We start from the raw sequence: 15,156 nt of genomic DNA, 5'->3' as shown, positions 1-15,156 counted from the left end.
CCGTAAATCTCTATTAGTTGTAATCAAATTTAAATTTTCACATTATCCAATTGAAAGCTCACATTATCCAAGATAAAACATTCTTATTATAAAATGTCACCACATGAACATTTAGTCCTGAAATCTACTTTTTCAAATAATTATTGAGCCACACAGTCTTACATTTTTTTAAAGAATGCTTACAATAGAACTTTTTCCAGCATATTTTCTGTGTTTTAATATTAAACATTTATCACATTTGTATATTGGTCTTCCTTTTCCAGCCAGGATTAACATTTTTTTAAGTGGATATATTTAGTGCTTCCCAGGTGATGCTATTGCTAAAAAAACTTTCTTGGCAATGCAGGAGACATAAGAAACGTGGGTTTGATCCCTGGGTCGGGAAGATCCCCCAGAGAAGGAAATGGCAACCCACTCCAGTATTCTTGCCTGGAGAATCCCATGGACAGAGGAGCCTGGTGGGCGACAGTCTATGGGGTCGCAAAGAGTCGGACAGGACTGAAGCTACTGAGCTTATTGCATGTAGGGCCGCCTTGAGGAGAATCCAAAGAGCCGAAAACAGGACAGTTTTAGCAAAAGGATCATAATGGTAATAGGTGTCACTGAAAGGGCTGTGCTGCTCCCCTGGGCACAGACTCCCTACCTGCCAGTTTCCCTCACAGCAGATGGGGATGGAGCAGAGGAGGAGAAAGGACTGTGGGCCAGGGAGATCTCTCCAAGAACGTCCATAGAGTCTGTACAAGTATCTGCGTTTCTCTACTGTTTGTCCCACCCACGCTCAAGGCTCCCTGATGGAGTTCAGTCTTCCTGCCCCCCCTGTGCTGGACTGAGATGCATCAAGGGACGATTGGCCACAGGACTGCAGCTCCTGGGACCCATGGGGTTGCGAGTCCCAGTGCACTCAGAAGCCCAGATCTCACCTAATTGGCCATTCGAGGCCTCAAGTCCCAGACCTGCAAATAGAGAGCCTCTTCCCAGCAGAGTGACCCCACGGTGCAGGAACCTGACATGTTTCCCAGATGACAGATCATGTGGAGAGTCAGGTGACTGAGTCCATCCCCTGCTCTGCTTCCATCAAGACCCAGGAGTTCCTGCAGCCAGAGCCTGCCCCTCCTCACTCTCACTTCCCTGCACAGGCCAGAGGTGGATGACAGAGGGAGTCCTCAGTGCCACATCATTATCATCAGCACAGACCGGGGTCAGGAGTCCTGTCCTCCCCGGGAGCACAGCGTCCTGGGTGAGCCATGCCCCTCCTGACATCACAGGAGCGGTGCGGTCATCACTCAGCAGAGCGTGGTCAGCATCACTGACAGGTGAGTCCTGGGAGCCTGGGTCCTGGACATCACAGTCCCCCACTCCCCACTGCCCTGGGCAGGGTCAGCTAGGGCAGCGGGTCTGAGCTTAATGAGAAGTAGAAATAATCAGAGGATATTGTATAAATGTAGGTTTTAATTCAGTGCTTGAGACTCTGAATTTCAGAACAGCTCACAGTACTGCTGGTTCTGCAGGACCTCAGACCACACCTGAGCTACTAGATTCACAATGAAAGGACCCAGGATGCAGTCACTAAAAGTGAGTCTCACAGACAACACTGATTCTTCTGCTTCCTCGGGAAAGTAGTTTTCAAGATCAACTCAGAGGCAGGTTTATTGAAGCCACCGCCACAGCCCTACTGGGTCATTTCAACAAGCCAAAGGAATGTGAGTTTGTTTTTTTCCAAAAAACAAACAAACTCTTGGCTTTTAGGATGAAAATGTCAATCTCTGCTCATGGCATCCTAGGGGTCACTGTTTTGATGACCCAAGGTTCCTGAGGTGGATGAATTGTCCTGGGAAACAGAACAGAATCAGGAAACTGGGAAGCCCAGGGGACAAAGAAACAAGACAGCCTGCCTGAGAATGGTGGATGAGAGAGCTGGTCACTCTGGTCAAAGCAGCTCCATCGTGTGCATGAGCAGGGAGTGAGCAGAGATGACAACAAGGGCATGGCCATCTCGGGTGTGCACAGAGGGGTTCCATGTACGGGCTGGGTGACCAAGCTGAGCTGGGCAGACCCCAACTCCACCCATAACTCCCAGATCAAAACCTGATTTGAGAGGAGCTGTCCTGGGCATCCCTGGTCTGACTGTCCCCTCTGCTGTCATGTGAGGGTTGGAGTCAAACAGCACAGGCAAGAAATGTTGGACAACCCACTCTTTCACTTGCACTTCTACTGGAAAGTCTTGCCTCTCAGGGATCACCTTCTAAGAACTCCAGGCTGGGAGGGAACATGGGGGCCATTGCTCCTCAACAGGCACCGCTCACCACCACCCTCTGCCTGCACACCCCCACTTCTGGGGAACTGTCTCCCTCCAAAGGCAGCCAGCTCCATGATGTTGCAGGTCTGACCTCTAAGAAGCATGGAATCTCTTTGGAATCAGCTTCCACCCTCTCACTAACCCTCTGGTCCCACCCCTCACCCCCAAAATGCACCGTGGCTCTGGGCCCACCATTCTTCCCCACTCAACTGTTCCTCGACCATTCCTCTGGCCATCATACAGCGGGTCCCCATGTCCCATGAGAGTGTGGTGGTCATCCTGGTCCAGTGCATCAAGGGAGGGCTGTGACAGGGACAGGAAGCAGCACCCAACAGGAGACAGACCTTGAGGCAAATGTGACAGTGTTGGAGACTCCCACGGCTTTGAGCAGTCACCTCACAGGGTGTTCCGAGGAGCCAGGACAGGGAAGGACATGCCCATCTCATGAAAGTGTCGCAGTCCCTGTCCAGCTGCTTCTCAGACCATGGAGGTGCGCTGTCCCCTCTACATTTTTTCCAACACTGGGACATTGGCAGGAGGCTCCCTGAGGTCCTCAATGATACACAGCAGTCTGCTGACACCATGACACGGTGGTCCACGCTCCAGACACTGAAGCTGAGATTGGGGCTCAGGGGTTGCAGGAGAAACAGACAGAAAACACACAAATTTGCCTTATGGGGGTTGGTGCTTGTTCTGTTCCCTTCATGGAGATGGAATCATCACCGATACAAGAGCAAGTAGGTATGAAGCCCTCGGTTCAGATTTCTAAGATTAATGAACTAGTTAATGAGGCGTAGATAATTTACAGTAAGATACGTGAGCAACTGTGGAAGAAGCACCATTAGGGGCATTCCCTTAAGGATGGAAAGCTTTTCTCTGATTGGAGGGACAAGGAGCTGCAATGCTGCTCACACTGCAAGGTCTCACTGAAGCACCCAGTCCCTTCCCCAATAAATGGCCGCTCAGACTTTCCCACAGAGGGAATGAAATCTGCATATTTAAGAATTACTGAATCGGAGAAAACCTTTGCATTACAGGCTACTCTGAGTGCCTCAGAACTGGGCAGCTGTGGTCTCTTAGTGGGCAGTGAGGCACTGAAGGCTCTCTGGTCTGCAAGAGAATATGACCTTTCAACCTTGACCTGCTCCCTCTCGCTGCCCCCGCCTGCTCTCTGCTGTCTACTCTGGGTATCATCAGCTCAGGGCCATGTCACCGCACAGAAACGGAAACCTCTCAGTGACGCCTCTGCAGGAGTTTGTGCTGGATGGGTTTGGGGGTGGCCCACAGACCCAGGCCCTGCTCTTTGCTCTGTTCCTGGCCCTGTACGTGGTGGCCGTCCTGGGGAACCTCACCGTGATCGTGGTCATCACGCTGGATGCCCATCCACACTCCCCGATGTACTTCTTCCTCAAGAACCTCTCCTTCCTGGACCTGTGCTACTCGTCTGTCATCCACCCCAAGGCCCTGGTCAACTTCCTGTCCTCCTCCAAGGTCATCACCTTAGGGGGATGTGTCACCCAGTTCTTCTCCCTGCTGGTCACCACTGAGGCATTCCTCTTGGCCGTGATGGCCTATGACCGCTTCGTGGCCATCTGCAGCCCCCTGCGCTACCCCATCTCCATGTGCCCCTCGGTCTGTGCCCGCCTGGTGCTGGGCTCTTACTGTGGGGGCTGCCTCAGCTCCATCCTGCAGGCCAGCTTCACATTCAGCCTCCCGTTCTGCAGCTCCAACCACATCGACCACTTCTTCTGTGATGTGCCCCCTCTGCTCAAGCTTGCCTGTGCTGACACCACCATCAGTGAGCTGGTCTTGTTTGGAATCTGTGGCCTCATCATCGTGGGCACCACACTCGTGGTCCTCGTCTCCTACGGCTACATCACAGTGACCATCCTGAGGATGCGCTCAGGAGGAGGCAGACACAAGCTCTTCTCCACCTGTGGCTCCCACGTGACGGCCGTGTCCCTCTGTTACGGGACCCTCTTTGTCACGCATGCCCAGCCGGGAGCTGTGGGGTCCACGGAGCAGGGCAAGGCGATCTCTGTTTCCACACCCTGGTCATCCCGATGCTCAACCTGCTCATCTACAGCCTGAGAAACAAGGAGGTCAAGGATGCCCTGCGGAGACTGGGGCAGAAGCACACAGCCACTTGAAGGAGGGCGGCCGGAGAGACCCAGTGTCCTGAGGGCTGGATGGAGAATTCAGAGACAGTGAACCACGAGGAGTCCCTCAAACCTCTTCCACTTCCAAATGGAATGGGGTGTTGAGGACTCACTGATCCATTTGTTCAATCACATTGCTTGAAGGCATTTATGAACCATACATTCACTATGTGTGACATGCAGAGATGGACAAGGATGCTCTGCACCCAGAACTCTCCGTGTTGCAAGCAGCAGCAGGGACCGAAGTCACATGAAGGCTGAATGAACAGGGCAGGGGCAGGTCTTGTCCCTTTGTGTATCATGGTTCTCTGGGTCATGCCATGGGTTTTGGTAGGAAAGAAGTCAGACATACGTGCATTGATCAGACTTGGAAGAAAAGGTGTTTGCATGCAATGTACCTCCATCTCCCAACCCCACCTGGGATGCAGACTTCACCATCACCTGTTGGCAGGACATGACCATCCACTGAGGGCCCTCTGCCTCCAGTTGGCCTTTTTCAGCCCACTTTCAACACCACCACCCAGGAGATTTGTTTAAGATGATAATGGCCAAGGTGTTCCCCGCAGTCAGTAGGGGTGAGTAGGAACAGGCGTGGCTTCAGTGGCTCAGGGCTGACAAGCAGGGCCTCTCAGGGAGGAGCCAGGCCAGTGGCCTGATGTGAGCGTGGTGGTCCCACTTGGGGACAGAAGCACCGCTGGGCCCCTGCTCCATCACACCGAGGGCATGGATGGCATTGTGGTCAGGGATGATGACCCCATCCACGGCACCGCCTTCCAAGTCACAGGATGGAAGGCATGAAGCACAGACACATGTGCAATTTTGATGTCTCTTCAGAAAAAGTACTCAGATCATATCCATTCAGGGAGTTCACCACCACCCAGGTCGAGGATGAGACGTTCACCCAATTTTCACAAGATCTCCCCTCATTCTACTCGTTGGCTGCCAGGGTTAATGCGAATCCTGCTTCTGACACACAGATTAGTTTTGTCTGCTGTGAACTTTCAGTGAATAGCATCATAGAATCATCCAGTTTATCTTCTTTTTTTTTTTTTGGTTAATGTATTTATGAGATTAACCCATGTGACTGCCGTAATGGTAGTTTTAATTTTCCATCACTACATAAGATTCCACCATATGAAAATATCATAATTTATCATTCTAGCACTGATGGTTATTCGAGTATATTCGGTTCAGTTCAGTCTCTCAGTCGTGTCCGACTCTTTGCGACCCCATGAACTGCAGTACACCAGGCCTCCCTGTCCATCACCAACTCCTAGAGCTTATTCAAACTCATGTCCATTGAGTCGGTGATGCCATCCAACCATCTCACCCTCTGTCGTCCCCTTCTCCTGCTGCCTTCAATCTTTCCCAGCATCAGAGTCTTTTCAAATCAGTCAGCTCTTCGCATCAGCTGGCCAAATGATTGGAGTTTCAGCTTCAGCATCAGTCCTTCCAATGAACACTCAGGACTGATTTCCTTTAGGACGGACTGGTTGGATTTCCTTGCTTCTACAAAATTTTTTTTATGTCTTTTGCTATGAGTGAATTACTGTTGGCATTCTTAGGAGCTGAATGCTCATGCTTTTGATTAATTCTAAAGTTTTACCAAAATAGAAAAGCAATTTTCGTCCCACAAATAGTGCATGAGAGTTCCTGCCGCATGCGTCATCATGGACAAGCCATTTGCTGTTGTTCAGCCATTAAGTCATGTCCAGCTCTTTGCGGCCCCAGGGACTGCAGCACGCCAGGCTTCCCTGTCCTTCACTGTCTCCTGGAGCTTGCTCAAATTCATGTCCATTGAGTCAGTGATGCCATCTAACATGGACACGCTTTATTGTCTATACTGTCCATGGAATTCTCCAGGCCAGAACACTGGAGTGGGTAGCCATTCCTTTCTCCAGATCTTCCCAACCCAGGGAATCAAACCCAGGTCTCCCTCATCACAGGTGGATTCTTTACCAACTGAGCCCACAGGAAAGCCCATTGTCTAATATGGACAAGCCATATTGTCTGCTTTATCAATTTTAGCCTTTCTGCTGGGTATGTCATATACCATTCCAACTTCACTTTTATTTTTTAAATAAATAATTTAGAACATTTTAAAAAATAGAAATAGACTCACAGACATATCCAGGGGTTGACAGTCAGCCACCTGTTGCTCCGGCTAAGCCATGAGAAAATCACCATGGAAAAAGAATAAAAGCAAAATATAGCAATACAGCATAACCCAAATAAAAGTATATCAGATGATCAGTTGGGGTTGCCATGCCCTGCTAAGCTAAGGAAAAACACAGTATGGACCTCGGAATGCCGGGTCAGCGCAAGTTCAGCACACTGCTTGTGCACACACCAAGTTTTCCCAAGGCATATGCAGGTCTATGACCTCCAGCTAGGTGACAGCCATTGCACAAGAAAACAACAAGGATAGCTTAAAGTAATCAATAAAATGGGAGACATGACCAGAGACACAGGAGGCCAACTTCATCGTAACACAACAAATCCTTTCTGTTGCCCAGACACTAAATAAAAGTGATGTGGCTCCAAGGAACAGGACTCTTGACCCAAGAGGTCTTGAGTGCCCCGGTCCCATCTTTAAAACTTTAATTCTGTCTCTAGTTGCTTTTTCCCAAACTGCGTGTCAACCACTTTCGATCCCTACCTGCTGTGCTGGCCACAGCAGACACAGAAAGGCTTATGGTTACCAGGGGGTAAGGGGTGAGGGTCAAACTGGAAGACTGGGATTGATATATATGCACTGCTATATATAAAACAGACAACTAATAAGGCCCTGCTGCACAGCACAGGGAACTCCACTCCATACAGTGTAATGATCAGTGCAGGTAACGAATAAAACCAGTGAATATATGTATATGTGTAACAGAGTCATTTCGCTGTGCACGGAAGTAACACACACAGCTGAAACTAACACTGTAGATGGAAATCAGCCATACGCCAATGAAACTTATAAAGCACACTTTAGGCATCTGTGGCCTAAATATATGTTGTTAGTTACTTATACACAACAGGAGAGGAAAGAAAGTTATATATGTTTGACAAAATTCAAAGTATAATACCAACTGAACACTGTTTTCTGTAATACAAGTCTACCAATGAGAAAAGTTGCAATTCTTTTTCAGGAGGAAGTTTTCCCCTTCTCTAATGGCTAATGAGCTGGACCGTTATTTTCATATATTTAGCAGCAAACTGAATGCTCTTTTTTAGGAAGTACATATGTTTCTATGATCTTCTTCACAAAGATCACAGAAATTCTTAATGTATTTTAGATGTGAGCCCTTTGTCGGTTACATGATTTCTGAATATCTTCTCTTACTTTCTCTTCTCTTACTTCCATATTTATACTTGTATTGACCTTTAAAATTATTTTTGATGAACAGAGGTTGTTAAATTTAATAAGATTATCAGGCACTTCTTCCATGGCTACTTCATTCTGCAGCACATTTAAAGAAATATTGTGCATGCAAGATCCAAAAGAATCTCTTTTATGTTTCCTGTAGAACTTTTCTTCCGCTTAGTCTTTTATGTTAGAACTTATAATTCACCCTATTAAATTTGTGGGTTTTTTACGTAGAAATGGCTTTATTTTTTCATATGGTTATCCCCCTGACCACTTTTTAAATGTTTTTCCCCCACTGCTGTATAGTGTCACCTTTATCATAAACCAAGGGCCTCTGTACATGTGGGTCTGTTTCTAGGTCTTATTTTGCTATTTGTTTATTCTTATGCTATATTATATTGTATTATTAAATATTTTAAAAGTGAAATACAATATAAATTCCTCGGCATGTATGAATAAACGTAACAAATGATACCTTGAGAAATAAAACTTTAACTGTGACTGAAAGACATAAAAGGAGCCCCGAGGAAAGGCCGAGATACACCGTGACCTCGCTACACGGCGCCCGCACGTCCTGACGGTGTGAGGGCCGTCTTGCCGCAGAGGAGGGGATGAGAGAGAGAGAGGTCAAGGGAGAAGCTGCAGCCTCTACATAACTAAGCTATTCTTGGGAGAATCGCAGCGTCACTTCTGCTGCGTCCTCCTCCTTGGGAGGAAGTAAGAGTCCTCACGGGAGACACCAGCAGGAGACAGCAGGCAGAGGCCTCAGGCCGCCCTGGCAGTCACCAGCCCACCACTCAAACCGTGGACTGGGAGGAAAAGCAAACACATCAAACACTGCTGTTGTCATGCAGTCACTAAGGCTCAGTCGTGTCTGACTCTTTGTGACCCCACAGACTGCAGCCCACCAGGCTCCTCTGTCCATGGGATCCTCCAGGCAAGAATACTGGAGTGGGTTGCCATTGCTTTCTCCAGGGGATCTTCCTGACCCAGATATCAAATGCACATCTCTGGCATCTCCCGCATTGCCAGGTGGATTCTTTACTGCTGAGCCACTAGGGAAGCTAAGAAAAACAGAAAAAAGGAAAAAGGAGAAAAATTACTAATATCAAAAATTAGAAAAAGAATGTGACTACACTGTACCATGGACAATAAAAGGATAATAAAGTTCATCTGGACCAGTTTTCTAGATTCCACAAGCATGTTAATATACGTTTGTTTCTCTCTTTCTGACTTACTTTACTCTGTATGACAGACCCTAGGTCCACCCACATCTCACAACTTGCCCTATCTTGTTCCTTTTTGTGGCTGCATAATATTCCATTGTATATCTGCACCACATGGAAACAGTGAGGGACTTTATTTCCTTGGGCTCCAAAATCACTGCAGATGGTGACTGAAGCCATGAAATTAAAAGACCTTTGATCCTTGGAAGAAAAGCTATGACCAACCTAGACAGCATATTCAAAAGGAAAGACATTACTTTGCCAACAAAGGTCCATCTAGTCAAAGCCATGGTTTTTCCAGTAGTCATGTATGGATGTTAGAGTTGGACCATAAAGAAAGCTGAGAATTGATGAACTGATGCTTTTGAACTGTGGTGTTGGAGAAGACTCTTAAGAGTCCCGTGGACTGCATGGAAATCAAACCAGTCAATCCTAAAGGAAATCAGTCCTGAATATTCATTGGAAGGACTGATGCTGAAGCTCCAATCCTTTGGCCACCTGATGCAAAGAACTGACTCGTTGGAAAAGACTGATGCTGGGAAAGATTGAAGGCAGGAGGAGAAGGGGACAACAAAAGCTGAGGTGGTTGGATGGCATTAGCAATTTGATGGACATGAGTTTAAAAGCAAGCTCCGGGAGTTGGTGATGGACGGGAAGCCTGGCGTGCTGCAGTCCGTGGGGTCACAAAGAGCTCACTGACCACACCTTCTTTATCCATTCTTCTGCAAGAACGGAGATGTAGTCAGTGGACACGTGGGTGCCAGTGAGGGACAGAGAGGGTGGGATGCGTCGGGAGGCTGGGACTGACATACACACACTGCCACGTGTAACACAGCCAGCCAGCAGGAGCCTGCGGTAGAGCGCTGGGAGCCCAGCTCCATGCTCTTGTGTTGACCTGGAGGAGTGTGATGGGGCAGGGAGGAAGGGAGGCCCAAGCGGGAGACATGTGCACACACACAGACGAGTTACTTCACTCTATACCAGAAGCTAACACGACACTGTAAAGCGACTCTATTCCAACAAAGAAGATTAAAAAGAAAAAAATAAAAGGATAATGAAATAATACTAAAACTCCATGCCCAATAATTTGATAACTTAGATGAAGTGGACTAATTTCTTGAAAGACACAATCTGCCAAAATTCACACAAGAAGAAACTGACAATCTTGTTATGGCTGTATCTTTTCAAGAAACTGAAGACAGTAATGAGTAGCCTTCCCAAACAGAGAGCACCAAACCCAGATGGGAAAACGGGTGGGTCCTACCAGACATTTAAGAAAGAAGCTATGCCAGTTCTCTACCACTGCTTTCAGAGGACAGAAGCAGAAGGAATAACTCCCAGCTCATTCTGCGAGGCCAGTGTTCTCCTAATACCGAGACGAGACGCAGACATCACATGTGAATGGGGGGCAAATTTCAGGGCCTAACAGAGAGTCTTAAAAAAGGAGAAAATAACAAGACCTACCTTGTAGAGTGGTGCAGGATGAGTGACAAAATGAGGTGAAGATCTGAGCAGGCAGCCCCACCCCACAATCCACAGGAAAGAACAGCCGGCCGGATCCGCGCTCACAGCTTGCTCTGCAAGGCGGGCGTGCTGACCACACACTTTGGGACCATCAACCATGATGCGTGAAGAACACGGTTCACACTGCAGTGAAGTCACCTGGTCATGGAGGCGGGACAGGACAGGGGTGGGGGCACTTGGTCAATTAACACGTTAGTTTTCACTCTAGTCAGTGGGAAAGGAACGTTGCTCCGTCACCTCCCTGAGTGTCGAGCATCGGTTCAGATGCTCAGAGGACATGTGCACGTCTCCGTGTGCAAGTCTTCCCTTGCCGTTTCTTGCCCACATTTGCTTAGGTTGTCTGGGTTTTACTGTTCCTTCATGTATCTTGAACGAGCCTTTTGTTGGGACCTGTACTGCAATGCTCCCCCATCCACAGCTTGACTGTCCCTCAATGCTATCTTCTGCTGAGAAAAAATTTTCACTTTGTCTTGAGCTGGGTGTCTTTATATCCTTCATTTGTGTAGATGAGAAACACGGAGGCAGGGCCATTAACCAGTTTCCTCCAGCTCCCATGTCTTAGAGGGCAGAACCAGGGCCCCTGCCTAATGTCTCAAGTAGGGACTCTCCACGGCTCTGGGGCGAAGCCCACTCTGCCCCACTTGGAGGGCCAGCCCCGGGAGGGCCCGTCACCTCCATGAGCCTCGGTGTATTTACCGGCAACTGAATACATGACTCTCCTCTCTGGAACATTCAGAGGACTTGGTGGAATATAAATGCTGTGCTCAAAGCTGGCTCTCAATGAAAGGCATTCTTGGGACATTATTATGATCATCAGCAAGACGCTAAGTAAAGAAAAAAATCCAGCCAACTGCTTCAAATGTCCTTTCATGGCAGGTTGGTGGTTTTCCTGTCTCAGAAAGGACTCCAGCAGGTTCCTTCAACATTTACTTAACTGCTCTGGACACAGCTGGAGACAGAACTGAGCCCTCCAAGTGACAGGATAAATTAAGTCTCAGCAAAATAAATGCTAAAGCTGAGTCAAAGGAAATTTAAAAAAAAAAAAGCAAAACCAACAGTACTGGCAAAGGGCTGCTGGCTGGAGCTATCTCTTGAGTCCCAACGGAGGCCCCCTCCTACGGAAAGCCTCCACCTGCCTGCCGACCCCAAGTGCCCTTGAGGGGTAGAGTCAGCTCTGTGCTGTCAGGACACAAGCCAGTTCTCAGCAGAGCAGAAAATACTGCAATGCAGGGCAGACTCCACTGAACACAGCCCCCAAAAACCCCACCCCACCCACATGGCTCAGCCAGGCCCCAGCACTGTGTCTCTCCAGGCTCCAGGCTCAGCCGAGAAATCACTCCCTCCATTACAGCTACTGGTCCTTGATGACGAAGGCCAGGCCTCCCTGCTCCGCTTCAGCTGCACACGGGGAACCAGCCTGGGGCAGACGCAGGAGACGGGAGGAAAAGCCTCCCGAGCACTGCCCTCTACCCCGTGCCCCTCATGGCTCAGGGCCCCCTCTCCTTCCCTGACGGCCACCCACTCTCCCACCTCGAGGCCCTGCACACAGCTGGGCCGCTCTCCTGCCCTCTCCTAAGGCCTCCTCCCTCACCTCAAGGCCTGGGTTCCCCACAAGGGCCTCCTCCAGAGAGGGAGGCCCCTGACTGCCTGACCCTACACCTGTCCCCCGACCTGTACACTGTGTTTTCACAGGCTCTTCATTTACTGCCCTTCCCCTCAGGGCTGGGAGCTCCATCTTTTCTGAAACATTCACACACATATGATCACATATATACACACGTGTGTCATCACAGCCTGTAGGCCAAGGTGGGTGCATAGGAGGAGGTGTCCCTGCACAAATGCATTTGTTGTTGTTTAGTCACTAAGTTGTATCTGATTCTTTTGCGACCCCAGGGACTACTGCCCTCCAGGCCCCTCTGTCCATGGGATTTCCCAGGCAAGAACACTGGAGTGGGTTGCCATTTCCTTCTCCAGGGGATCTTTCAAACCCACGTCTCTTGAACTGGCAGGTGGATTCTTCACCACTGAGCCATCGGGGAAGCCCCCTGCACACACGCATGGAATGGTAGTTGTCAGTCATGTCTCTCTGTGACACCATGGACTGTAGCCTCTGTCCATGGGATTCTCCGGGCAAGAACACTGGAGTGGGTAGCCGTTTCCTTCTCCAGGGGCCTGACCCTGGGATCAAACCCTGGTCTCCTGAACTGCAGGCAGATTCTTAACCATCTGAGCCACAGGAACGCCCTGCACACATGCATACTCAGGGTTAAATACACCTTTACATACCCAATGAAAGGCGAGTCTTGTACATCAGTTCAGTTCAGTCGCTCAGTTCAGTTCAGTCGACTCTTTGTGACCCCATGAATTGCAGCACGTCAGGCCTCCCTGTCCATCACCAACTCCTGGAGTTCACCCAAACTCATGTCCACCGAGTTGGCGATGCCATCCAGCCATCTCATCCTCTGTCGTCCCCTTCTCCTCCTGCCCTCAATCTTTCCCAGCATCAGGGTCTTTTCAAATCAGTCAGTTCTTTGCATCGGGTGGCCAAAGGATTGGACTTTCAGCTTCAGCATCAGTCCTTCCAATGAACACCCAGGACTGATCTCCTTTAGGATGGACTGGTTGGATCTCCTTGCAGTCCAAGGGACTCTCAAGAGTCTTCTCCAACACTACAGTTCAAAAGCATCAATTCTTCGGTGCTCAGTTTTCTTTATAGTCCAACGCTGACATCCACACGTGACCACTGGAAAAACCATAGCCTTGACTAGACAGACCTTCGTTGGCAAAGTAACATCTCTGCTTTTTAATATGCTGTCTAGGTTGGTCATAACTTTTCTGCCAAGGAGTAAGCGTCTTTTAATTTCATGGCTGCAATCACCATCTGCAGTGATTTTGGAGCCCAAAGAAATAGTCTGTACGTAAGATGGACAGGTATAAGTGTGCCAGGTAACAGCCCCTCTGCTGCCTCTCAGCTTCCCCACCCACAGGGGCCCGTGCAACCCCCCAGGTCCAAGGCCGCTGTGCAGGTGGCGCAGGGCTCCCCGGTGTGCCCGCACCGCCACTTCCTCACCCACGATCATTCTTTCCCTCTTGTTTCCCAGAGGAAAACCGCGAGAATCAACCTTGTGTCTGGGTTCTGCCAGGTCTCCAGTCTCCATCACCATCACTGCATCTCTTCCAAAGAGACCACAACACCCCCTCGTCCCGTCCCACCCCACCCCCGCCGGCACGGCGCACTCGTCGCTCAAAGCCTCTGCCCTGCAGTGAGGACAGGGGTACCTGCTGCCTCAGTGGACGTTTCGCCGACTTCCTGTGACCTGAGCACCTCTACGTGCTCCCTGGCCATCCGAGTTGGTTCTTCTGTAAACTGGCGTCTCGGTGCCCATCAATCCCAGTCCACGCCTCCTTCGTGCCAGTCTGCAAAAGTTCTCTGCGTCAGCAATGCTAACAGTTCAGCCCTTTGGGACCCAGGCTTCCTGTCTTCCTTCCCAATCTGCTGAGTGTCTCCTGGCTTTGTTTTTGGTCTCGGTGAGAGAATGCAGCCCTTGACCAAGGGCTGGCACCCCTCTGCCCCCCAAACACTGGGTGACCTGGAGCAAGTCAAGTGTGTGACAAGACAGCATTCCCACAGGACAGGAACTCCAGGGGGAGAAGCCCTGGCCTCTGGCCTCTCGAGCAACAAAGGGACTCTTCATTTCAGCACCTTTTTCTCATTTTGACATCAAGCAGCACTCACAGCAGTCACGTTTCTGAAGTCAATAACGCTGCTTCCTGACACTTGCTTTGGAAGTGTCCCTAACCCAGCTGCTCCCGTATGTGGAGGCCAGCCTCCTCTCCTGGCGGTCTCCTGAGCCCTGATAAAGCACATAAGCCTCCTTCCACTCAAACAAGCAGCCGGGGCAGAGGCTGATGAAAAATGTTTTCCCTGTGCCCAGGAAGACTGAGAACTGTAAGGGCAGGGAGAGCAGATGGTTCCTCCAAAGGCCTCGACTAGTCTTCACAGCTCAGAGCATCAAAACAGCTCTTTCTCCAACTTCCTCCAAACCCAAATTCCCAAGAGCCCAACCCCAATAACCCACGTGCTTGTTCACGTGGTTTTGACAGGCTCCCTGCATTAGAAGCTCTCACTTCCAAAAACCTGCAATGCAACAAGGATCCAGACACCCCACCTTAGCAGACAATACCCTCCAAGTAAGTCCCCACCACGGCCATGAGCAGGGGTCCTCCTCCGAGCACCTCCCCTCATCCGAAAGGTCCTTCCCAATCCTGAGGTCTGAACGGGCGCTGCCCTCACAGCTCACACCCCAAAGCGTGGCCACTGTTGATGGCCAAATGCCCAGTTCTTCCCCAGAGAGCCTTTAGGGCATGCTCCGAGGAGCCCACTGAGGAAACCAGACTCCCCAGTACGTGATCTCAAGAACAGGCCCCGAGATGCCTCTCCCTGGAGTCAAGCTCTGCGGCTCCTGCTGGAGGCCCTGCCATTGAGTCCGACGTGGAAGCAGCCTCGGGTCCCAGCGCAGGGCCTCCCGTGAGGGGCCCCCAGGCCCCCCAACATGGCCTTTCCCGGGATGCTGCCCTCGTGTCAGCCCCTCGAGC

At 49.9% G+C, this 15,156-nt stretch overlaps 1 protein-coding gene and 1 long non-coding RNA gene across 2 annotated transcripts; one reads left to right on the top strand and one right to left on the bottom strand.

Annotated features, from left to right (window-relative positions):
• Window positions 1-3,502: 3,502 nt before the first annotated feature.
• On the top strand, window positions 3,503-4,446 carry LOC148777957 (olfactory receptor 9S13-like). The gene is given in 2 exon segments (XM_088835052.1): window positions 3,503-4,334; window positions 4,337-4,446. Coding segments are annotated over 2 exon segments (942 nt in total).
• A 1,045-nt stretch (window positions 4,447-5,491) lies between these two features.
• LOC129541021 (uncharacterized) lies at window positions 5,492-13,817 on the bottom strand. Its single transcript, XR_016037150.1, has 2 exons — window positions 12,847-13,817; window positions 5,492-10,698 (listed from the first exon to the last, which is right to left on the bottom strand). It is a non-coding gene; the product is annotated as an uncharacterized LOC129541021 (long non-coding RNA).
• Between the last annotated feature and the right edge of the window lie 1,339 nt (window positions 13,818-15,156).

The sequence above is a fragment of the Moschus berezovskii genome, chromosome 4 (genome assembly GCF_049115385.1).
Source record: "Moschus berezovskii isolate FMDL1 chromosome 4, NW_MosBer_1.0, whole genome shotgun sequence".
NCBI lineage: Eukaryota > Metazoa > Chordata > Mammalia > Artiodactyla > Moschidae > Moschus > Moschus berezovskii.
The sequence above is the reverse complement of the archived record's forward strand: the minus strand, read 5'-3'. Positions and strand labels throughout refer to the sequence as shown.